The following is a 23,118-nucleotide window of genomic DNA, read 5'->3' on the forward strand; positions in this document are numbered from 1 at the left end:
GTTCAATATTATGCAAAGTATTACTATAAAGCAATCTGTCTTTTAGAACTCACCTACTGGAACTTTTACATTCAGATGCAAACCATCACCTTCTAAGTGGTTTCCTTGGAAGATGTGTTTTTTTTTTCCCATGATGCCCCTGTGAGACACATTTTAAGACTCCTTTAAGGGGCTAATCTTCAAAGCAATTTATGAGCCATACAGTAAAAGTCAATCTCATTATTTTATATCCATATCTTGTTTTTGATCCTAAAGAATAACATCCATTTTCACCATTATTCAAATAACATTCCTGTTCAAAGTAAAATCCATTAAAGGATGAATATTTATTCATGCTAAGAATAAAATAATTAGCAAAAATCTTGGAGGATAATTCTATAAGTGTATTAGCAACGATGACACCATTGAAATAAGAACATAGGTTCCCAAGGTGACCTCTTTGAATGGGCAGCTACATTTTAAAAATGTATTTTGATGTGTTTGTTCAAGGAATCTGATAAGAGAAAAATAAATATCTAATTCTATTTTTAATGTGTGTATTTGGGTACAAATAGAAAGCATGTACACTGAAACAAACACACAGAATAAATGATAATTGTTTCTGGGTAGCACAATTACACGTGATTTTTATTTTTATTTTTATTAATATTCATTCAACAAGAATTCAATGCTTCCCAGCAGTATGTTAAATGTTAAGAATACGGTGTAAAGTTTTCTTTATAGTTTGGTATTACAATGAGAATGTATGATTTTTGTAATGACATTCTGAAAATGAGATATCTTTATATCTATCGCCAGATGAAGAAAATGAGAAGGGGGAAGAGAGTCTGGCTCTACAAAGTGCCCTATTGAGGCAACTAGTCCTCTATGGAATTATGTGAGTTTGGTTTAGGAGACAGAGGCAAATGAAATCCTATTCGAAGGCATTTGAGTGAATTCGAAAACTAATAAATTGGGGACAGAAAATGAGAGGGTCAAGATCCACATCTGCCATCATTTGTGTGACTTTGAACAATAAGTTTAATCACCCTGGCCTGAGGGGCCTTCTCCTAAAATAAAGGGATTGGACTGAATGGTCTCTATGATCCCTGACAACTTCAATATTTTATGATTATTATAAAGTTAAATCATTTATTTAAATCACGTGTCCAAATATATGTTAGTCACAAAGAAGAAAGTCCTGAGCAAAAGAGATATAGAGATAGATGCTCAGCAAAGAATCACACAAATTACTAGAATAGGAAGTTGTTTTTTAAAAATTAAGCCAAGGTGTTTTTTGTTTCCGAAAAACCATGCAGTCCCTACCATGAATGGATGGTTTCAGAGATCTTTAAATTTAAAAAAATTTTAAATCTACAAGGCAATACTCCTGAAAGTTAGGCTTTGTGTTGAAAGAAAACGTGCGGGGGGCGGGGAGGGTGGTGGTTAATTTCTAAGTTTGCCTTTACCTGTGGAAGGCAAATCTGGACTGTGAGCTTTGGGTAGTGTAAGCCATGCCGTACATCGACAGAGACCACATCACGGGCGTCGCAGAGGCTGGTCTTGCTTCCCTAGGAGGAAGATGGAGGGAGAGAAAGGCCTGGGTCCTTCCCTCTTGAGCAACAGCAAGTGCAGGTGGAAGAGGAGGAATCAGATCCGAGGGAACTGGGCTCTGCTTCCTGCTTGAAACTTAAAGAAAATTCTCTCTCCAGGCATCCTGTAAACCACGGGGGTAGCCGCAGTAGAGTTGAAATGGTGGTGGGTGGGTTTTTGTGGAGAGGAGCCTGAGATTGCTCCCCGTTTCCTCTTGGCCTGCGTATGGCATGTAGAGGATACAGAAGTTCCTCAAGACATACTCCCAAGATGGCTGAGAAGGCCAGCTTGTGAGCTCATCACAGCAAGCTAAGATGTGGCTTTGCAGCCAAGGGCTGGAGGGGCAAGCTGATTCTCCCAAATCACAGACTTGGAGGCAATGGCAGCCCCAGGTGACTGGGGCGGTGGTGGTGGGGGGCGGGGGCGGTCCCTGAGGCCAGCGAGGGCTGATGCGGTAGGCAGGAGGAGATCCCCGGGCTCCCCCAGAACAAGAACTGTGTAAGGCGAGTGTGGGAGGCCTACATCAGCGGGCCTCCTCAGCCCAGGGCAGCACACCTGGGTTCTGCCCAACCCACCTTTCTGTGAAGCAACCCTGATGGGAAGTTTCGACCTTGAATTAACTGATTATTTGGGGAAAACAAATTGTTTTAAACTGAAAGAGGCTGTAATCTTTCGCTAACAAGTTTAAGGGTTTTTTCCCAGCTACCATCAGCAGAAGTGGGAGCAGATGAAACCAGTTATAAAAATAAAAAATTTAAACTACTGTTTAAAACACCTGAGCGGTAGTGTGTCTTTTCCACTCTGCTGGGCAAGTATGTAATTAGAATTACCACAAGTCCCATGAAGAAAAACTCCCCAGTGCTTTGAATGCATTTAATTAGGGCACCTAACATAGACTGACAGGCGGCCTTCAGGGACCGCTTCTAGAAGGAAGTGATATAAGAGTAGAGACTCGAAGGAGGAGTTAGGTAAGCAGGGGAAAGCACCAGGTCACCAGGAGGAAGGAGGCTGGTCGGCCGGAGGAGCGTGAAGGCAGGGTGAGTGGCAGGTGGGGAGGTGGGCTGGCTGGGGCCTGAGCCATTAAGCATCTTTCAACAGTTGTCTAGTGCACTTCAACTTGGTTTAATTGATTTTAAATGCTCCTCTGTTTTGAGGGGGAAAACAACAACATTAATAAATTGTTTTAGCAGTCAGGGCAACAAGGAAGCATTTAGAGGTAGTCTGAGAATAAGGGAAGATAGGAACAGCAAGCCTAGGAAAACGGTGTGGGCATCCACAGCCAAGGCCGCTGCTCATACCTGCCAAATCCCACAGCCATATTGGCTTTCAGGCCCCCCTGTGCCCTGCCAAGTGCTCCAAACCTCCGAAGGGCTGGCACAGAGCACGGCTCTGTAGGGCTGGGCCAGAAGAAAGGGGGCCGAGGAAACAGTGAGAAACGAGAGGACGTGGGCTCCTGGCCAACTCTGGGTATCTCTCGTCCGTCGCGCGTGGGCACGCAGTGGTATCACTGAGAACTCTCCCGGCGGGGTCGATGGTTTAGAACAGTGACAAGAGCCGACAGAACCGAGCCTGGTGCCTACAGCAGCCGTGTTCCTCTCGGCAGCGCGAAGCCACCAGTGAGCGTGCCTGAGCCCATTGTAACGATCCCGTAACTGGTCTTTCTGTTCTCCCTATATTCTTTTCAGAGAGATGCTTTTACAAAATAAGTCAGATCATGTCTCTCCTCTGCACAAAATCCCCATTTGCTTTTAATAAAATCAAGAGTCCTCCTGTGCCTACAGGACTCTGTGACCTGGCGCCTGCTCACTTCTCCAATGTCATCTTGTCCCCAGTGTTCATTCCACCCAATGCACATTCTGCTCTTTTTGGTTTCAAAGATACGCACATTTTTTTCCTACATCAGGGCTTTGTCCTTCCCGTTCCCCTCCTGGAGTCTCTTCTGGACCACTTTGTGCCTTCTCTCAAAAATGGCATGCCTCCTACTCTCATTCTATCTTATTGCCCTGTTTAGTGATTTCCAATCTGTCATTTCTTTGCTTGTTGATTGTCTGTGTCCGTCACTAGAATTTAGATTCCTCTTAGATTCCTCGAGGGCAGGGGTTTTGCCTCGAATAATTCCTGGCACAAAGGAGGCACTTAATTAGTACTTGTTAAGTAAGTACATGAATATGTGAGTGAATTGATGAATGAAACTTTGACCAAGCATGGACCCAGGTAATGAAATGACCCAGAAGCAGAAAAATTTTCATTACATGGTTGGTGCTGAAGGGTGTTGGTGGACAAAAGACAAAATGTGGGGTTTTTGTTTTTGTTTTTGTTTTTGCTTGCGAAGAGATTGTTTGCCGGTGATCTCATGACTAAGACAGCCATACTCAGCTAATCCTAATAGAAATATTTAAAGAAGGCTTGTAGTCTCATTAAAAACAAAACAAAACAAAACAAAAACCGCTTTTGACTAGGGAATTGAAAGAGCTTCCTAGATCCAAACTGACTTCAACAACTCAGTAAACAGTATTTTGGCACTTAACTGCTGTGTAAAACATGGGCATGTAGAGATGAACAAGACTAATTATTCTGTAAGGTGATAAGTATGGTAGTAGCCCAGGGAAATCTGAGAAGAGTTCAGAGGAAGAAGTGACAAGCTCAAACTGAAGAGAGTGGAGACAGAGCTGGCTGTGAGCTGTGCCCCGAAGTGAATGAGATCTGGGCCGGCTAAAAAGGCCGGCCGGGGTAGATGAAGGCAGAAATAAAAATATCAGCAAGGAGGTATGAATGGCCAAGGTATGGATCTAGGGAAGTTGATGACGACATCCTGTAGGGAGCCGTTCAGGTAAGGTGAATGCAGAGCAAGTTTGGGAATCCTCAACAGGTGTTGAAGCATCCAAGGAGCAAAGTGAGGGACAGGATGGCTCCCAGGTAAAGCACATCAAGTCGGAGGGGAAGGAGGCAAGATCTAAACCCCGGTGGAGCCAGGGGTGATGTCTGAAGCAGGAGGACTGGTGGGTTCACCGGCGGAGAGAGGGAAGGAAGAATTATAAGGACAAAGCCTTGGTGAATGCCAGAGTTTAAAGGGCAGATAGAAGAGCAACCAGCAAAGGAGCAAGCGGTCAGAAGAACAGGAACTGGAACCTGGAGTTGACGTTTCCAGAAACCAAGGGAGGAGAGACTCACATTCCAGAGGGCTTCTCCGCGTCCCTCTTTGCAACACTGTCCTGTTGGCTGCTACTTACTCAATGCCTGTCCATCCCACTAGACAGGAAGGTCCAGGAGGGCGAGACCTGTTTCTGATGTGCTTACTGCTATATCTCTTACAACTACACCTGAGAGAACTCACGGATGGATGGATGGATGAATGAATAACTGCTTTCGAAATAGGTGGAGTTGAAAAGATCAAAGGTGGTAAATGAGTCCTTAGATTTGGCAATTGGACACAAAGGTGACATTTGAAAGACAGTTTTAGGAAAGGGGATAGCAGCAGTAATACCTATGTTATGTGGTAGTTACGAGGATTAAATGAGCTAATACATGTGAATGCTGAGCCCTGGATGTAAGTAGAGCTCAATTAATATTAAGTGATGATTATTATTCCCTGTAGCCTCCATTTTCAGAAGATATTTTGGTGAAATAATTCTTGAAAGTCGTATCGTATCTAACAGATTGTTTTACTTCCCTTCCAAAATATACTAGAGACATATTGCTTTAAAAACTACCACCACAACAAAGCACTATTTTATTAAATGACTGTAACAGACCCTAGTGAAATGAGATTTTGCTGTCAAATCTTTCTATGGTTTGGGAGCCTGGTAGGCTCCCAAGAGACCAGAATAAAGTGGAATCTCCTTTCCTATTAAGGAAACTCGTGAAACTAAGGCAACTGTAGCCAGCCCTGGAAACAGGGCTATGTGCTATGATCATATTGGTCAGCTAATCCGAAGGAGGAAGGCTGCCTGAGGAGTGGGGTGGCCCCAAAGCCTGGCTCTGTCACGAGGCCTGGATAAAGAAGTTGCAGGTGGAAGAGATTTTTGGAGTGTGAAAACATTGGACTGTGATATAGGAGACCTGAGCCCCAGTGTGCTTGCGCCACTAACTGCTGAACTTGACCAAGTCCCTCACTCTAGGTGCGTCTCAGTCTTCTCGTTTGTGTAATGGGACGACTACATGAGCCTCTAGTCCTCTGCAGTGGATTGTGTGCAAAGACGGCCACAGTTTCTCCTACCCCTAAATGTTTGCCTCCTTGGCAATGTAATTTTGCTTTTTCTCCTTCAAGAGGTAAAATCTATTTCCTCTCCCCTCAACTCTGGGCTAGCCCTGTGACTGGGCTGATATTAGTAGAATGCAGTACAAGTGACATTATGTTCCTCTAAGCATTAAGAGGTCTTGCAGCTTTCACTGTCACTCTCATGGAATGATGCTGTGGCCATGTGAACAAGCTAGACTAGCCTCCTTCGGATCAAGTAGAGAGAGAGAAGCTCAGCCAGGAGCCAGCAGCAACCACCAGACGTGAGTGATGCCATCTTGGGCTGTCCAACCTCAATTAAGTTGCCACAGTCACATGAGCGATCCCAGACAAGCCCAGCAGAGGAACCGCTCTGCTGAGCCCAGTCAATATTGCTGACCCACCAGAATCATGAACAAATATAACAATTGTTGCTTTAACCAATGAAGTGGTGGTTCATTACATAGGATTTGGTTGGGACATAGCTGACAGTCTAGAAATTGATTTCATTGTCCTGAAAAAAAAAAAAAAAAGAATCGGGCTATATGATCTTTTAGTTGTGTGTTAGAGTTTGCTGTAGAGAACTCAAAGGTTAAGTGACTGTTTCATTTCCTCCTACCTTCCCTTCCCCCCCGCCCCACCCTTGAACCTGAAGACCTTCTCTTTGCTACACTGCAGTCTGTGGACCTACTAGAGTTTAAACTCTTTGCCACCTCCCCGCTCTGTTCAGACTCGGCTTGGAGAACACTAGGAGACAGGAAGTGGCTTGGTGACTCAGTGGTCCTTTCTTCTGAGTCACTGAGTTGTCAGTTACTCCTCTCTGCTGATTCCAGGGGATATTTATTCATTCATTCAAGACGATACCTTGCAAACATCTGCCAAGTTCCAGGTCCTGCCCAGGAAGCGATGCAATGAAGGTGTGCCTGGTTGTGGAGCACGTGGATGACAGGAACCGAGTGGCTCTGCGCAGAGAGGGCTCATCCATCACCCTCTTCTCCGTACCTTCCCTGCAGCATCTCATGCACACACTTCTGGGCTTCCCCAGAAATGGCCCTGTCTTAAAGGCACACAATGTCAGAGTTGGAAGAGCTCTTAAGGCCCAATTAGTTCAACCTTTTAAAAAAGTATACGTATGAGGAAATGAAGGTCTGAGATGTCCGGGAACAGAGGTAGCTTATCATATAATTAGGCCTAGAATTCAGACCTCTTAGCTTCAAATCCAGAGCTCTTTGCATTGCATTAAAAGATCCACTCCACTGCCTACACCTTCCTTCCTCCTGATTCCTGAGCTCACTCATCCTTCTCAGGTTTGTGTCTCAGGCACAAAATTAGATTTCTCATCTGGCTCAAGATTCAGACATTACCTGTGGAATCTTTCCTCAGATAAATTCTAACCACCAAACGATACCAGTAACAGTAACAACTACATAAATTCAAAACATATTTACGAAGCATCATTATAAATTCAAAACATATATGTGACAGACACCGCCTCAGTTTTGGGGATACAGCGAATAAGAGAACCAAGGACACCACCTTTGGGGAATTTACATCCTTGAGAGAGGTGGGGCAGAGAATACATAAGGAAAAAAATAGGACAATGAGAGGCTGATGTTGTAAAAAGTAAACAGCGGTAGAGGTAACTAGACTGGGGGAACCTATGATCAGAAAAGGTCTCTTTGACAATGTGACATTTGATCTGAGCCCTGACTGGTGGTGAGGAGACAGTAACTCTTCAGGAAATGAAGAGAGCAAGGGCCCTGAGGTGGGGACCAACTTATCTTATTTGAGAAAACAGAGAATGGGCATATGGTCTTTTGGAGGGAGTGGGAGAGGGGAAGGAGACAAACAGGAAGGGGACAGAGTCTTGACCATGCAGGGCTTTGTGGGCCATGATAAGGAGTCAGGAATCTATGCATTTGAGTGGGCACGTGGGAGGATTCCGAGTAATGACACGATTTATATTTTCAAAAGATTGATCTAGTTGCTTGGATGGAGAATGGATGTTGAGGGCCACGAGTGAAATTGGGAAGATGGTTTGCTGATTGTTGTGTGGGGGACTTGGTGTATTTTAGTTCTACTCTTCCCAACACTTCAAAGCAGATTTTATTATGCCCATTCTGTGGATGCAGCAATGGAGACTGAAAGGATAAAGAAACTTGGCCAAGGTCACAGAACTGAGCTTGAACCTAGGACCGCCTGACTCACAGCCCTTCCCATGTCGCACGTGGCCTTACCAAGATGGTCATCCCACCCCTGTCCTAATAAATTTTTTCTGGCTGCCATCAAATTTTGAAGTGTGACATTTTAGAGCTAGGAGCTACAGATCGGAAGTTCCTGGAAGGCAGGAATCACGCAGTGCTCAGCTTGCCATTTAGTTGTGTCATAGTCCCTGACATACAGGAGATGCAAATACATATCTGAGGAATGAATGAATTAATTTTTCGATGGGTTCCAGTCATGAGAAGTTTTTTGAACCCTCCCCCGCCCACCTCAGGTCTACCATTTTCAAGGTAGGAGGTTAAGTATCTTTTCAAAAATCATATGACAGGCTTGGAATGAGAATCCAGGCTGTCGAATCTGTCCCCCGTTTATCTGTTTAGGACAGATTTTTTTAGTTTAACCTATCATTTTAATTTGGTAAATCCTCAAAGTCAGGCACAGTGTCTATTTTGTACTATGTTATGTTGGCAGCCGAGAGGTAGGTTTAGTCTGGGGCTTGGAAGTTAGTTACCTCTCAGAAAAATAAACATATTAAATTTACATGTGATTGGGGTGGGGGGCAGATGTCTTCAAGGTCTCCTGAAATGGCTACTTGATTAGAGTTTAATATCTAAAGAAGGAACATTCAGACAGCACAGGGTGGTCGGGAGCAGAGCACAAAGAGAAAGCCCTTCCTTGGCTTGACGGTCCAGCAGAATGCAGAGTGGGGGGCATTGCATATGGGGAATGGGTGCTTTCTGGTTTCCAGAGAGGACCCCTATGATAAGATGTTCACCTTATGGAGCTTCATTGTCGGTCACTAAGCAACAAATTCTCAACTGTTAGCTTGGCTTCCTGGTGTCCTGTGGACAGGAGAGGCAAGCATGGTGGTCACGTTGAGAAAGGAATTATAAGTAAATTCACTAGCAGATGTTACAAGAAAATTGGGTCACCAAGCAGCTGGTCTTCCCTGGGGGTCTGGCCTCTCAAAGTTGAGAAAGGCATAGACCACTGCCACTTGTTGAGGTTCTGGGTATGTTAAAACTGAAATGAAATACAATTATAAATCTTGTGGTGTGTTTTGTTAACACAGAACAATGTGATATTACTGTGCTACCGACAATATAATTAAAATATTAGTTCTGAGTGCCATTCAAGCAGTGTGGTTAGAAGAGAGGCACGTTTAAAGGTATATGATGAATGCCTTCTACTTTCAGTTTTGCCAGGCTGCCTCTGTACTGTATGCATAAGATCATTTGATGATAATATCAGAGCTAAATATGCAGCCTTGTGTGGTGAGGCCCAATGCCGATGCCATGCTCAAAGGTGTAGGTCTGAACCTGTCAGCTCAGGCTCAGTCCAACACCAAGGCAAAGCTATCTGTGGACCACCAGCCAAACTGGCCTTCCCTGGGTGGCACCCTGACCTTGTCCTGTGTCTCCCTCCTCTCCTCTCAAATATCACGTGTCCCACCATGCTAAGTACGGCAGCCGGCTATGTACACAGTGAGTGCTCCTCAAGAAATTTGTTGGCTGACAAAGCAAGCCAGTGATAAACAAAGCTAGGATGTTCAAAAGTGTCTTTTTAAACATCACATTTGGGGACGATAGCTTCATGACGGAGGAGGGACGGTGCTTGGTGAGTTGGTAGACGATGTGGAAGAGCAGGGGGTTGTTAAGGACACTGACTCATTCATATATAATCATACGCTCTCCCTTTTATATGATGCCAGTTCTCCCAGTTGGCCTCATCCAACTTCTGCGATCCCGTCTTTCCACGCCTGTGCCGCCACCACCACCCCTCAATTTTCAGCTTTCCAATCTGTGCATCTCAAACCAGTCATGGTTCCTGAACACAGACTGGTGGGCTGCAACCCACATTTTCTGAACAAATAAAACAGGATAGAAAATATCAGAATATATCATACGTAGTAAACTTTTTCAAAAAGGAAAAGAATGATTGTTTCGTGAAACCTGTTCCAATTCCATACATGTGTATATGGAGTTTAGACGTAAACTTCATTTCCCACTGTGGGTTGGGGTTGAAGTTTTCCATCTGCTGCTCTAGGTGGCAGATTCAAATGCCCCAGCCTTCTGCTGAGCCAATTCTGTGACCACAGGCTTCCTACGGAGCAGTGTGGTACGGGTGGGCTAATGATGAGAACCACCCGGGATGTTCACAGCATGTCAGTGCCTCAGACACTCTCTGGTCCAATGCCCTCAGTTCACGGGGGGAAGAGGATGAATCTAAAGAAGGCAAAAGAGCTAGCGGGAAGAACTGGCACCCACATTCAGTTTCCCTGGCTCTCCTTCGGTGGGGTGGAGGGGCTTTCTCTTTGCTTTCTGTGGTCCTCGATTACAACACAGCAAAGAATAGCAGAAAGGATTTGGATTTCCCACAGAAAACCTGGATTTCTGTGCCAACCGCATCACTTACTGTGTGACCTTGAACCTAAAACTTGCTTATATCTCTGCTCCCTAGTTGTAAAACAGGATTCATGCTATTAGAGACCAATTGCATTTATTTAATGGCACTTTTCAGACTTTGAGGCATTTAAAACATTTTCTAAGAATTATAAATTTTGCTCCTTGAGTGTCAATGGCATTTATTCATAAAATCTATAGTGCTGTGGGGACAAAGAGGGATGGATTTAATATTATGTAGTCCGACTTCCTCTTAAGAATATTCGCTGACACTTTCCAGGGAGAAGACACTCCCCCTCTCCCCCCAAATCCTCGGAGCATACACAGGGGTCTAGAGAATTTGGTTAATTTAAAGCTACTTCACTAGCATGACATCGCCCCAGCTTCCTTTACCTCCAAACCACAGTGTGTGATTCCTGAAAGCAGCCTGCAGAGTAGGATTTATTTCTCTTCCACTCTGTTCTGACTTATATCCATGGCCTCGTGGGCCTCTGTGTCCACACGAGGTCTTAATGACTGTTGTGCCTCACTTACGCAAGTGTCTGATTTTGTCTGGCAGCTGGGCAGGACAGTTTCTCAGTCGTATTCATCCTGGAAGCGACATTAGTGACTCAGTTTTTAGAGTTGTGACACGCCATTGCCATGTTTTCATCTCCCATCCTCTCTAATGGAGCTTTACAGACCATTCGGTCTCTGTCACAACTATTCGACCATGCTCAGTAGTGCAAAAGACGTGTTGGACAATGCATAAGTCAATGAGTATGGCTGAATGCCAATAAAGCTTTATATACGGGCACTGGAAATTGAATTTCACTACATTTTTACAGATTTCATAAAATATTCTTCTTTCTTTAATTTGTTTTTAACCATTCAAAAATGTAATTCTTGTTGCTCAAATAACCAAGAAGTGGAAGCAACCCAGTTGTCCATTAACTGATAAATGGTTAAAGAAATAAGTGGTATACATATACAATAGAATATATTATTCAGCCTTGAAAAGGAAGAAAATCCTGCCACATTATAATACAATGTAAATGAACCTTGAGGATATTTTGCGAAGTGAAATAAGTCGGTCACAAAAAGATAAAGACTGTATACTTCTACTTATGTGAGGTATCTAAAATAATTTTCATCCATGTGTATTTTTTAACCTTTCAGAGCAACCCATTGAAATCATGAGGGGCCTGAGGGATGTGCTATTTTGTATATACAGCATCCATTTTCTCTCGTTCATTCAGATGTCTCCCTTCCCTCCCCATCCTTCTCCCTGTCCCACTGACTTTGCCATATAACTGCTTTCCCCAAAGGATTGTGAGGGCAGAACTGGGGAGTTGTGTTTAATCAGTATAGAGTTTCAGTTTTGCAAGATGAAAAGTTATCCAGATCAGTTGCACATAAACAATGTGAATATACCTAACACACTACTGTACCATATACTTAAAAATGATAAAGATGGTACATTTTGTTATGTTTTTTTTTTTTTACCACAATTAAACATTTTTAAAAAGGAAAAAAAAAATTGATTCTTCTTCACTCAAAAGTCATTCATAGAGAAACAGGTGGCCTGCCCTGTGGGCTGTAGTTTGCCAACCCTGGCCTACGGATGGCCAGCCTGAAGGCAGAAAAGGTGGTCCAAATCAATGCTTCTCAAATGTCCCCACTGAAAGGCCTCTAACGACACAAAAGGGAGCATGCAGATTCCCACGGGGCCTGCCTGCACGTCTATAAATTTCTTTTAAATACCTTTCAAATGAAGTTCATAAAAGTTTTGAATCCTAGTCCATAACATATTGTTTTAATGTAAAATTGGCATCAACTGTAAAAATCCGTAAAAACTGATGCTCACTCAGGCTCAGAGAGGGCGAACGACCTAGTCAAGGCCACATAACTAGAACGAGTCAGTATGGGACTGGATCCCCAAATTCCTGATTCCAAATGTCTACTTCCCACCCGAGTGGGCCGCCTCCTCATCAGGCTTTGGCTATTTATTCCCAGCTCCTACCCATATCCCCCCAATACTGAGGCAATCTACGAAGTAATGATGGGAAACCACGTTTGAATTTCTACTGCAACTCATCAATTCATAAGTTTACTACCTCCAATGCATAAGTTTCATGTATTATTTGTTCTATGTTCTAGAATATTTTTGTTTGATATATTCCAAAACTCCTTTTTTTCCTCCTGCTTTATCTAAGATGCTTCCTCATCCATGTGTATTTTTTCAACCTATCAGAGCAACCCATTGAAATCATGAAGGACCTGAGGGATGTGCTATTCTGTATATACAGCATCCATTTTCTCTTGTATTGTTCGTTCAGATGTCTCCCTTCCCTCCCCATCCTTCTCCCTGCCCCACTGACTTTGCCATATGACTGCCTTCCCCAATAGATTGTGAGTAGAAGGCAGAGGGTGCTGGTCCCCAGCAGAGGTGTTAAGAGGCATCGTGTGTCTCCACTCACTTGAGTTCCTGCGCTCTTAGAGAACTACCTGAGCCAAGTCAAGTCTGTCCTTTCAGCCTGAGTCCAAGGATGAGAAAGTGTGTAAAGCAGATCTGAATTCAGCTAAGGCAGACCCATTTGTTGTTTTAAGCCACCCAATGTTGGGGTGGTTTGTTACATAGTATAATTCCAGCAACAGCTAATACACCCCTTCTTTTAGAACCACGGGTTGGGTTTTCCTCTGGAGACCTAGCCCTCCTCCACTCCTCATCCACAGGGTTTGGTTGGGCTGGCCATCCTTCACTCTGTCCCAAGCACCCTCGTCACATCCCACTGACTAACTCCAATCTCTGTAATATCTCTACTGTTCTTATCAACGCCGAGAGGGCCTCACTTTTTTGACCAGCAGAAATGAATGACTCTAGGCCCCATCACCTGCTATCGGGGGCTCTAGAAGGAATCTTACTCATAACCCATACATCTCTAACTCCTGTCTGTTTTACAACGAAAGCATAGAAAGAGGACTGTGGATCGATATAACGTTAAATGCCACACCTCAGGGCTGCTTTTTGATAGTGGGAAGTAAAGTATGGAAAAAAATCGCAGTTGTTTTGGACTGAATGTTTATGTCTCAAAATTCAAGTTGAAGCCCTAACCTCCAATGTGATGGTATTAGAAGGTGAGAACTTTGGGAGGTAATTAGGTTTACATGAGGTCATGAGGGTGGAGCTCCCATGGTGGGATTAGTACCCTTTACAAGAAAAGACACTAGAGAGTTTGCTTCCCTTCTCTCTCCACCCACCTGTGTGCACTCAGGAACGGTCATGTGGGGACACAGTGAGAGGTGGCCATCTATAAGCTAGGAAGAGGGTCCTCACTAAGAACCAAGTCGACAGGCACCTTGATCTTGCACTTCAGCCTTCAGAACTGTGAGAAATAAATGTCTATTGTTAAGCCACTGAGTCTATGGTAGTTGTTATAGTAGCCGGAGCTAAGACAGCAGTTTTCAAAGGACAAAAGCTGCAGACACCTAAAAGTAAAAGTTATTCCTGTGTGGTAAGAAAGAGTCATTCATGTGAAGAGAGGGGAGTATGGCGTGGCCCGTCTCAAACACCAGAACAACTTGAGAGCTCTTCGTTTGATATGGGAAGTGGCAGAACCACCAGCAATTGTTTCCCAAGTGCTTTAGACAAGGAGACATTTCTTCAAAACAACTAAACGGCCTGATGAAAACACATACACCTTTTCTCTCTTCCATATTAGGATTCTACGAAGATTTGTTGTAGAAAAAAAACACACAACAAAACAACAACAATAAAAAGCATGAGAGCTTCTGGTTTAAAATTCACTTATGTTTGGCTTTGTCATATACTTTTAAAAATAAAGCAACATGGTGTTCTTGATTGCATGTATGAGATTCTCCCCCCTCTCCCCCGTAAAGATAATAAAATAAGTTTATATTCTCCTAGTCCCCAGCTAGCTGGATCACACAGGGACACGGAGTGAGCTCCGCTGAGTGACAGCAGAAGCCGACTAGGGATTAAAACGATAATCCCTGAAGTGGAAAATTAGCTGTGGGAAATCTTTCTGCTCTTCTCTCCTGCCTTGCCCCAGCCCCCACACCTCAGGCTTTCCCATCCTTCTCAGAGGTCCGGTGGGCCTTGTCGCATGCTCAGCGAACTGTCCCCACTAGCTGGGATACAAATGCTGTGAACTGGACTGTCCTTTGAGTCAGGTGCTCTGACAGGTGGTTATGGGTAGGGAGCTGGTACTAACTAGATACAGCCAGATATAAAATGCAACCCTGACCTTTAGAGGCCCAGTTAGTAAACAAATAATATTTTGGGAAGATTGCAAAGATAAACATAAAAAACAAGTGAAGAAAAGTCTTAGAATGCGGTCCTTTAGAAAGGACTCACACCCTGCCCCCGGGGAACTTGACTTAATTGGTTTGGGTTATGTACGGAGATCAGTAGTTTTCAAAACACTCCCCCAGGTGATTCGGACAATAGCCAGGGCTGAAATCGTCCCCACGCCTACCGATTCTGGAACTGTGGTGGCTGAGGCCAGGCAACCGGTGTTTTAACAAGCCTTGCACGTGGTTTGGGAACCACGAGTCTGCTCTTCTAAGGAGTGAAGGCAGGGAAATGGAGGTCCCCAGGAGGTGGGCAGTTGGGATTGGCGCACAGGGCTGGGGATGAGGGGCTCCTCCACGGGGCCCCTCCTCTCTTCTCTCAGCCTCAGGGCAGTGGACAAGTTCGCCTGTCAGAGCCTGGGATGAGCCCTCTGGGGTGGGCGGTCCAGTTTCGAAGCCACAGAACCTCTGTCCAAAACCTGTCACTCAGCCCGCGAGGTCGCAGCTAATATCCCTCCCGAGCTCCTTGGCGGGCAGGAAAGGGTGGGCCTGTGGCAGGCCATAGCGAACGCCAGAAAGGTCTCCTCCCGGAGAATCCTGGCTTCCAGTTTATGGCTTCTTATCCTGGCCCCCCCTCCCCAAAGTGGGCCCCCTACTCTGAGCGCTGGCTTTGTTTGTTTGTTTGTTTGTTTAAATCCCAGGCAGGAACTGTGTACATCCCTAAACAGAAATCGTGCCTACTTTTCGGTACATCCAACATCTATCTTGTCCCAAGCAATCCTAAGCAATCATGCCCCCACCCAGATCAGCCCTTTGCCCAGAGCGACCGAACCCCGAATCCCAGTCACGATGCCCTCCTGCCCTACAAATCTTTCATCCCAGCGGACAGAAAACAGCAAGTCCAGCGGCCTCCCTGCATCGGGCCTCCCCACCTAGGCCAACTGGGCAGGGCTCGACCCCATTGCAGTGCCCAGCGCAATCGCCAGCACAGGGACCCTCGAGAAAGAAAAGGGATCTCGGGTTCCATTGGGGTTATCCCCCAGCGGGTCTGGGACAGCTTCCCTAGGTTTTTGGCGGAGTTGCACCCCGCCGCGCGTGGGGAGGGGCTGCCGCTGCTTGGAGACGCATAGGGTCTGGTGGCTCCTCCCCTGGGGTGGCCGAGCAGGAAGCGGGGCGCGCGGCGGGCGGGGGCGCGGGGGCGCGCGGCGCGGTGCGGGCGAGCGCGCGGGGCCGAGGCGGCGGAGTATGCGCGGGCCTGGGCGGCCAGCCCCGGCGCACAGCCGCGGCCCGGGCGCGCGGCGCGGGGCGGAAAAGCCTGTTTACACAGACTGCACACCGCCTGGGGAATAATGCAGTAAAGGAAGTGAGCCGGCTCGGCCTGACTGCTCCAACTTCCTGCTCTCACACACACCAGAGGGAAAAAAAAAAAAAAAAGAGGAGCGAGAGAAAGAAAAAAAAAAGGGGGAAAAATCAGGATCTCATTACAAGAGCAACAGACCGTCTGCAGGCGCCTGTCAGCATGGAAAGTCGGGGGCTTTCGCCCGGTTCCTCCTAGAAATACCCCCGAAGAAGGATCTTGAAAGCTCCCCCACATCTGGGTAGGTAGCAAGGCTTCTGCCTGTTGCTGGGACAGTTGCAAAGTTTCATTGGGGGTGTTTTTTTCTTTCTTTTCTTTGGCTTGGTGGGGGTGGGGCGGTGGGCGCCGCGGGGTGGGCTGCGGGCCCGGGTTGGGGGGCGGCAGCGGGGAGGGGGAGCCCCCGGGACGCATCAGCGCCCGCGCCGCCGCCCACCCAGCGGCAGCCCCGCGCCCGTCTGCGCACCCGTCCGGGGGCTGCAGCGACCCTGCGCTGGCAGCACCCCGCCCTGGGGCTGCGCTGCGACCCCAGAAGAGAGACGCGCACGGGGAGTAGGGGACGGTGAGACTTAGGGTCCCTGGGAGGAACGGTGACTGGAGCAGGCTGCGTGCCTGGAGGCTGGACCGCCGCTGACCCGCCAGCTGGGGCTCCCCTCGGGGTGGCAGCGATGCTCGGATTCTGGGAGGGAGTCGGGGCTGGAGAGAGGGCAGCGGGGGGCGAGTGGAGCGAAGACGCGGGCCTGGGGGCTGTGTCCCCTCGCTCGGCAGGTGACCCCCGGCCGGGTCACCGCCCCAGGCGCACGCCCGGCCGGACCTTTAAAAGCCGAGGAATCTTTACCGGACTTGGTTTTGGAGAAGTACCGGGCAGGAGATGGCCTTGGCGCCCCCAGCTCTTTAGGAAGGGGATTTTCGGCTCCAACGGAGTGTTGGCCTGTAATGCTACTGCAACTTTTTAGAATTAAAATTTCGGAGGGTTAAAAAAAAAAAATGAGGTCTCAGTTTTGTTATGTTTTCTGAACTGAATCACCCTGAGGACAAGCTGCAGTTGGGCGGCGGGTGGGGGTGGGGGCAAGAAATGTTATTTCAGAAACTGCAAAAGGGGCTTTTTCGGAAAAAAAAAATAAAACGAGTGTCGGGAGAGTTTCTGGCTTGTCTGGAAACTGCAAGACTAATTGCCATGCGCTTCCGCTTTGAAACTGGCAGCAGACAGCATCTTGAAAATGACTCACTGGAGGAGCTCACAAAGAAACTGTGGTTTGCTCCTGCTCAGGTTTATGTATTTGTGCCTTTTACAGTTTCCTTTGTAGTGTTGGAGGGGTCCCCCGCCCCTTCCCCGCCGGCCCCCTCCCGCCCTCCCGCTCTTGGAAGCCCCTGGCCGGTCTTTAACTGCCCCCACCCACCCACCCCCAGCACCCCCGGCGCCCCCAGCCAGGAGGGGAGGACTAGGGGGAGGCTGAGTTGTTTTTGGAGTTGGCTGGGGAGAGGGTTAAAGGGATTCTGCTGCTGCAGGGGGAAAAAGTTCCCTGAATTTTCCACTGGCTGCTGCAGGAAGAGAGAGCCCCTTTAGTCATTGCTAAGTAATGTCTGCACACACACCAACTAATCTCATTAGGAGTTTCCGCTGCTCGGCACAGGAGGGGTTTTGTGCAGCCACTGTCAGCGGGGCGAGCCCTGCTCTGGAGAGGCAGACAAGTTACGGCATTATTTACTTCGAGGTGCAGCCGCCAGACGAACCTTTGCAGGATAGCGTCTTGAAAACTTTGAAGTCACTTTGGCCATTTTGCATTTCGGACTTACAGGTTTTTCTTTCTCGGTTGTGTGTGTGTGAAGTTTCTGTTACCCAAGCAACTCAACACGTCCATCCTCTCGCGTCTGTGCCTCGGTCTTTTTTTTTTTTTTGGTGGGGGTGGGCGAGGAAGATGAAACACCAAGCATGTTCCAGGCATCTATTTAATGAGCTCAAATCGATTTCTGAGCCTCGTTGCCTTCCTGCCAAACAAAATACCCTCTGATCTCTCACCCCTTTTCTGTCTCTCTGTGACACACATTTATTTGGGAAAGGTCAGTTATGAGTTTCAATTTATGGGGATTATAAAATTACAAATTGTGTTAGGAGGGCATGTGGGTCAGACAGTTAAGACAACTGTCTATAGTGTTTTTAGAGTTTCCGGTAATGATCCTGCCTGCAAAAACTGCTGATGGTCTTTCTATGCCAGATACTGGGAGGGCCTTCTGGCCTTTTTTTCTTCTTCTTCTTCTTCTTTTTTTCTTTTTTAAATCTTTAAATGATGGAAATATATAGAGTTTCTAAAAAGGGTAAAGAATTTGAAGGAACCCAATTGGAACTGTAGGGCTCTTTTATTGACAAGGGCATGCCGCTCTCTTGGGGATTTCTGAGGTGCTGGCATTTCTTTTACTGTGGCAAAACACGTCTTAGAAACAGCTCAATCCGCCGGAGCAGGGTGTGAGTCAGTGGACGTGAGTACAGGATGTCCCTAACACTGTGCCTGGCACAGAGTAGATGCTCAGTAAATTGCTGCATTGAAAGCTCTAAGTAAGATAACAGAACTTAAACAGACAAGAAAGAAAGCTTTGCATATACACATCATTGTGAATGAGCATTCCTTAAGGGTGGGAGTTATAAATATGCTACTCTCAAGATTACATTTCTTCCAAGATAAAAAGGAGGTAATTAGGAGTCTTCATTCCAATTAGTTATTATTTGGATAGTTATAACCTGGGAGTAATTTTGCCTCTCAGGGGGCATCTGACAATATCTGGAGACATTTTGGTTGTCATAACCAGAGGGAATGCTAATGGCATCTAGTGTGTAGAGGTCAGGGATGCTGCTACATATCCAACAACGCACGAGACGGTCCCCCACAAAGAATTTTCAAGCCCCAAACGTCAGTAGTGTCCACATTGGGCAACTCTTGTTTACATCAGTGCCGATGATGATTCCTTTATATGTATTCATTCAATGAGTAGGACATTTAAAAGTCATCAGTTGTGCTTTTCTGCTACATGTATAACACAGTATGCATGAATTTTCTTTCCCTTCCTCTCTTTTTGGTCAGTAACATACAATAGCATGACATGTAAATGGTGACATTGTGATGGCATACCTGCGTGAGCTGCATTAGACCATCTCTAAACCTCGCTCACTTGGTGCTAATGCTTTTTAGACCAGAATGGCAATAGCTTAACTAGGGGGGAGCCGTGATTTTTTTTTCAGCCCCATTTGAATTTTGAAGAGTCTTAGACATTTACTAAAGACCTCCCCTTTTTTCTTATTTAAATAAATTAATAATTCAAAACTGCTAGTATATAGTGTATTTAACTCTGAGATCATATATTGCAATTTACATTTGTAATAACTTTTTGGAATTTGACTCTTTTCCTGAAATTGGTTTTAAAGGACTTCCAGGCAGTGCATATAAATTAAAATATTCCTTTCTTAGCTGTCAGTTATTGGATTTTGTGTGTTCTGTGCTACTCAATTATATTTATGTATCTGTCTGCTTCAAAAACCAATATAGTTGCAAAGCATTACCTAATGACAAACCCAGAACACTTAAAAAAAACTTATTTAAGGATGTGACCTCCGGGAGTAGAGTTCTTTTTCACTGATGGTGAGTTACTGCTTACTAAATTAATGGCTTTGCCCCTTTGCAGTCCTAGGAAATGATCCAACCATCTCCATGTTTCCCAGACCTGGGATTCCTCATTCAACTTGAAAAGAAATTGGTTCTCTGTTTGTTCTGGTGGTGCCCTGGCTGCAGGCAGCTGACTTCTGCCCCTTCTTCCAGGCCCGCACCTACATATGTACACGAGTGGCCCAGGGCATTCGAATGAAGGACCCTAATCCTGTCAGATTGTTCTGTATGTTTTAGGCAAGAGTTTTTTTTTTATGTCCTAGTTACCTGTAATTCCTCTTTGCCTTTATAGATTGATTTATAACACATTTGAGATCACACTGGCATAACAAAATTTTCTAAAGCTTAGTTAATTTTTTTAGTTTTTTTTTTTTTTATGTTATAAAAATATTAGCGTGAATTACCTTAAGAAAATTCAGAAAATCACAAAGAAAAAAAGCACCTCCTATAATTCCACTGTTAACATTTTGGTATATATTTTTCTGATTTTTTAAAAAAATGCATGTGTGTGTATACATACACACATACATGCACACATGTAACACTTTTAATTGGAATCACACTATGCCTTCTGTTTTGTAACTAATTTTCACTTAACATATCATGGAACACATTTTAATAACTAGTACAGAGACCAAAATTACCACACATAGAGCTTGTATTTATTGATCTAATAAATGTGTTGACTCAATGGGAGGTTGACATAATTTCTACGTAGACTTGTTCCGTGTTTTTTGTCTCTGTGGCTCCAAGTAATGTCCTAAGAATGCTGCCCTCTTGAAAGACTGAATTCATATGTGGTGTAAAATTTGGGATTTTGATGAGTTTCTCTATGATTTAAGAATGAGTCATGTTTTGCAGGAGAATATCAAGATGTAGTAACAGGAAGTCTAGGGCACTACACATCAAAATAAGATGTTCAATGATGAAAGGAGAGAAACTAGGTTCAACCGAAAGCGTACGTTGAACGTAACTATAAGGAAGGAGGCAGGTGCCTCTCGCACACTTGCACAGCTCTTGTTAAGCACGGTTTCATTTTATGGTGGTAGAGTTTTCAGACTTTGAAATTGGTGCCTTGAGTGTATTTTCAGCTTAACATTGTTATTGCCCATGGCCAGTTTGAGTCGAAATCATCCGGCTTTTGGGTCGAAACCATGGCAGTGAGACTATGATAACTCTGGTTTTGCTGCCCCTGGTGCGGCCCCATGTAAGTCGAATTGTCCACATGCGTGTGTAACCTGTTAAATCCTAAAAGCCTGCAAAAAGGGTGGATCGTTCAGTTTTTTAAGTAACTACTCTGTGGAGAAATTGGACTCCCCATGATTCCTATCCACAACCAAAATAAAAATGGGGTCGCATCCATTACTGGAAACTCACATATGTGTCAGTGGTTTAAGACTAAACTTTAAATCGGTCATTTCAATAAATTGGAATTTGGTTTGAAGTTTCATTAAGGATTAACTCATTGACTACTTGATGTGTTTTACATTTCCTGGAAAGTAATTCATTTAAATTATTCCAAGAATCGAATGGGATTATTTCATAATTTGGTTATGAGATTTATTTGTATATTTTTAAAGAAATTGAGGTGGTGGTTATACTAACGTACTCTAATTCAGATTGGACTAAAATTAATTTACCCACACATATTCTCCAAAAAGAAAATTCTAAAGCATATATTATCGTAAGTATTTTTAAAGCTAACGTATCTAAGAACATTTCTTAATTTTCCATGCATAAATACGGGGGCAATGGGGCAGGTATAAAACACACTTATCTGATGCTTTCTCTTAGACTGATGAAGTAGGCAATGAGATAAGGAATCTGAGACCCCCGGTATCTTTTTTTCAAATTGAGGTATGATTTACATACATGAAAATGCACAGATTTTGAACTTTACTGTGTACATCCACGTAATCCCTACCTTCTCCCTCTAAGCAGAAATGATTTCCATCACCCCAGAACACTCCCTGGCTGTTTTTAAAAATTATATCATGGCAGTTTCATGATTCTATCGTGTAGATTATTAAACCCCAGAACACCTTGATAAAAGAATGAGATGTGTGGATAAGAAGAAAAGTCCCTTCCATGTTATTTAACATCGCTTAAGCTAACCGAAAAATAACATATATACTGCAGGAAAAAGTAGATTCCCTTAAAGCCAGCTATGTCGAGAGGATATCACATAATATTCCTGGGCCTCAGTTTCCCTGGATGGATGATGAAGTGAATTAGAGAGGCTTTCAAGGAAAAAGTCCTATTGTACTACTTTTTTTGGAGTGAGAAACTTGAATTCTTGTGAGAACCGTGGAAGTGTAATGTGACGTTAGCTGTCATCCCCAAACAGCTGACTTTTAGACACTTAGAGCAATTTAACAAAGAGCTGTTTTGTGGTAGGAAAAGGGATTCCCAGCGAGTTTCCCCTTCAATCTCATTTTGGCCCCTTATCGAATAACGAACACGTGGGGGAAGGTCAGTATTTGCTGTGCTTACCTTTCCTCCTCTTTCGAGGTTTGTGACAAGCACCACTTATTTCCGATGAGCTACTCCTGCCTCATTCTTGGGGACACTAGTGACTGCCTCTGGTGCTGAGTAGGCCGCGTGAGGTTTCCATCACTAGGGTCGGTCCCGACCCTTTTCTTTCCATAACCTTTGAAGATGATATCCACCGTTGACTGCCCTGTTTGAGGGCTCCCACATTCCCTCTCGCCCCTCAGTTCCCTTCTCCATCCACAAGCCAAAGCAATCCTTTAAAAACAGATCAGTCACTCCTCTGCTTAAAATCTTCCAGTGGCTTCAGCTAAGATAAAGACCAAAATCCTAGAAGTGAGCTGCAAGCTGGGATTGGGGCCAGCCATGCTGGCCTTTTCTCAATTCCTCAAATGTGAAATGTGCCCTCTGGCCACTGGGCCTCTCTCTTCTGGGAATCCCCTTCCCCGCCCCCAACTCCTGTTGACTTTTCCTCACTCTGCTTTGCCTAGCCAATTCCTAGTCATTCTTCAGGTCTCACTTTAACTATCTCTTCCCCCAAAAAGCATCTGCTGGTCCCCCAGACTAGATCTCTCATGATTATCTGCCCCTGGTCCCCCGAGCCCTTGTCACAGGCTTTTATATACATAAACGTATACATATACATATATATTTAAAAATACGTTTCCTCATTACTCAGATTCTCCCTCTCCAAATTCGTATTCTCCAAACACAGGTACTGAACAGTTTCAGAAACAAATTTCTAGAGACAGGATTGGTGTCCCCATTATTCATCATTGCTCCTTACCCAAAACTCAGGAACCAAGTAGATTTGAGAGCGCGGTATCTCTCATTATCAAAGTCACTGTCTAAACCCTCGAATCCTTTAGATTCGGACAGCGAGAGATGCCTGCGCATGTGTGTCATGATGTC

At 45.0% G+C, this 23,118-nt stretch overlaps 2 protein-coding genes across 3 annotated transcripts in view; both read left to right on the plus strand.

Moving 5' to 3' along the window:
- The first annotated feature begins 6,699 nt into the window (after window positions 1-6,699).
- Window positions 6,700-16,271, plus strand: LOC118613605. The gene is made up of 2 exons (XM_036235873.1): window positions 6,700-6,786; window positions 15,773-16,271. Exons 1-2 carry the CDS (start codon window positions 6,700-6,702, stop codon window positions 16,259-16,261), a joined length of 576 nt encoding a protein of 191 aa, XP_036091766.1. The 3' UTR covers window positions 16,262-16,271.
- ELK3 (ETS transcription factor ELK3) overlaps window positions 15,959-23,118 on the plus strand; it is a 65,453-nt gene continuing 58,293 nt past the window's right edge. For both annotated transcript variants that reach the window (XM_016159393.2, XM_036237267.1), the window contains exon 1: window positions 15,959-16,304. The gene's annotated coding sequence lies outside the window, so the exon portion shown is untranslated. The remainder of the gene's footprint in view (window positions 16,305-23,118) is intronic.

Source organism: Rousettus aegyptiacus, unplaced genomic scaffold (assembly GCF_014176215.1).
Source record: "Rousettus aegyptiacus isolate mRouAeg1 unplaced genomic scaffold, mRouAeg1.p scaffold_m13_p_2, whole genome shotgun sequence".
NCBI lineage: Eukaryota > Metazoa > Chordata > Mammalia > Chiroptera > Pteropodidae > Rousettus > Rousettus aegyptiacus.

What these genes read in the sequence shown, in the direction of transcription:
- LOC118613605 (XM_036235873.1), top strand. Translation starts at nt 6,700, where the DNA reads ATGAAGGTGTGCCTGGTTGTGGAGCACGTGGATGACAGGAACCGAGTG. An exon ending in CATCCATCACCCTCTTCTCC is followed by an intron (nt 6,787 to 15,772) that starts GTACCTTCCCTG and finishes CAGCTTCCCTAG; the next exon opens with GTTTTTGGCGGAGTTGCACC.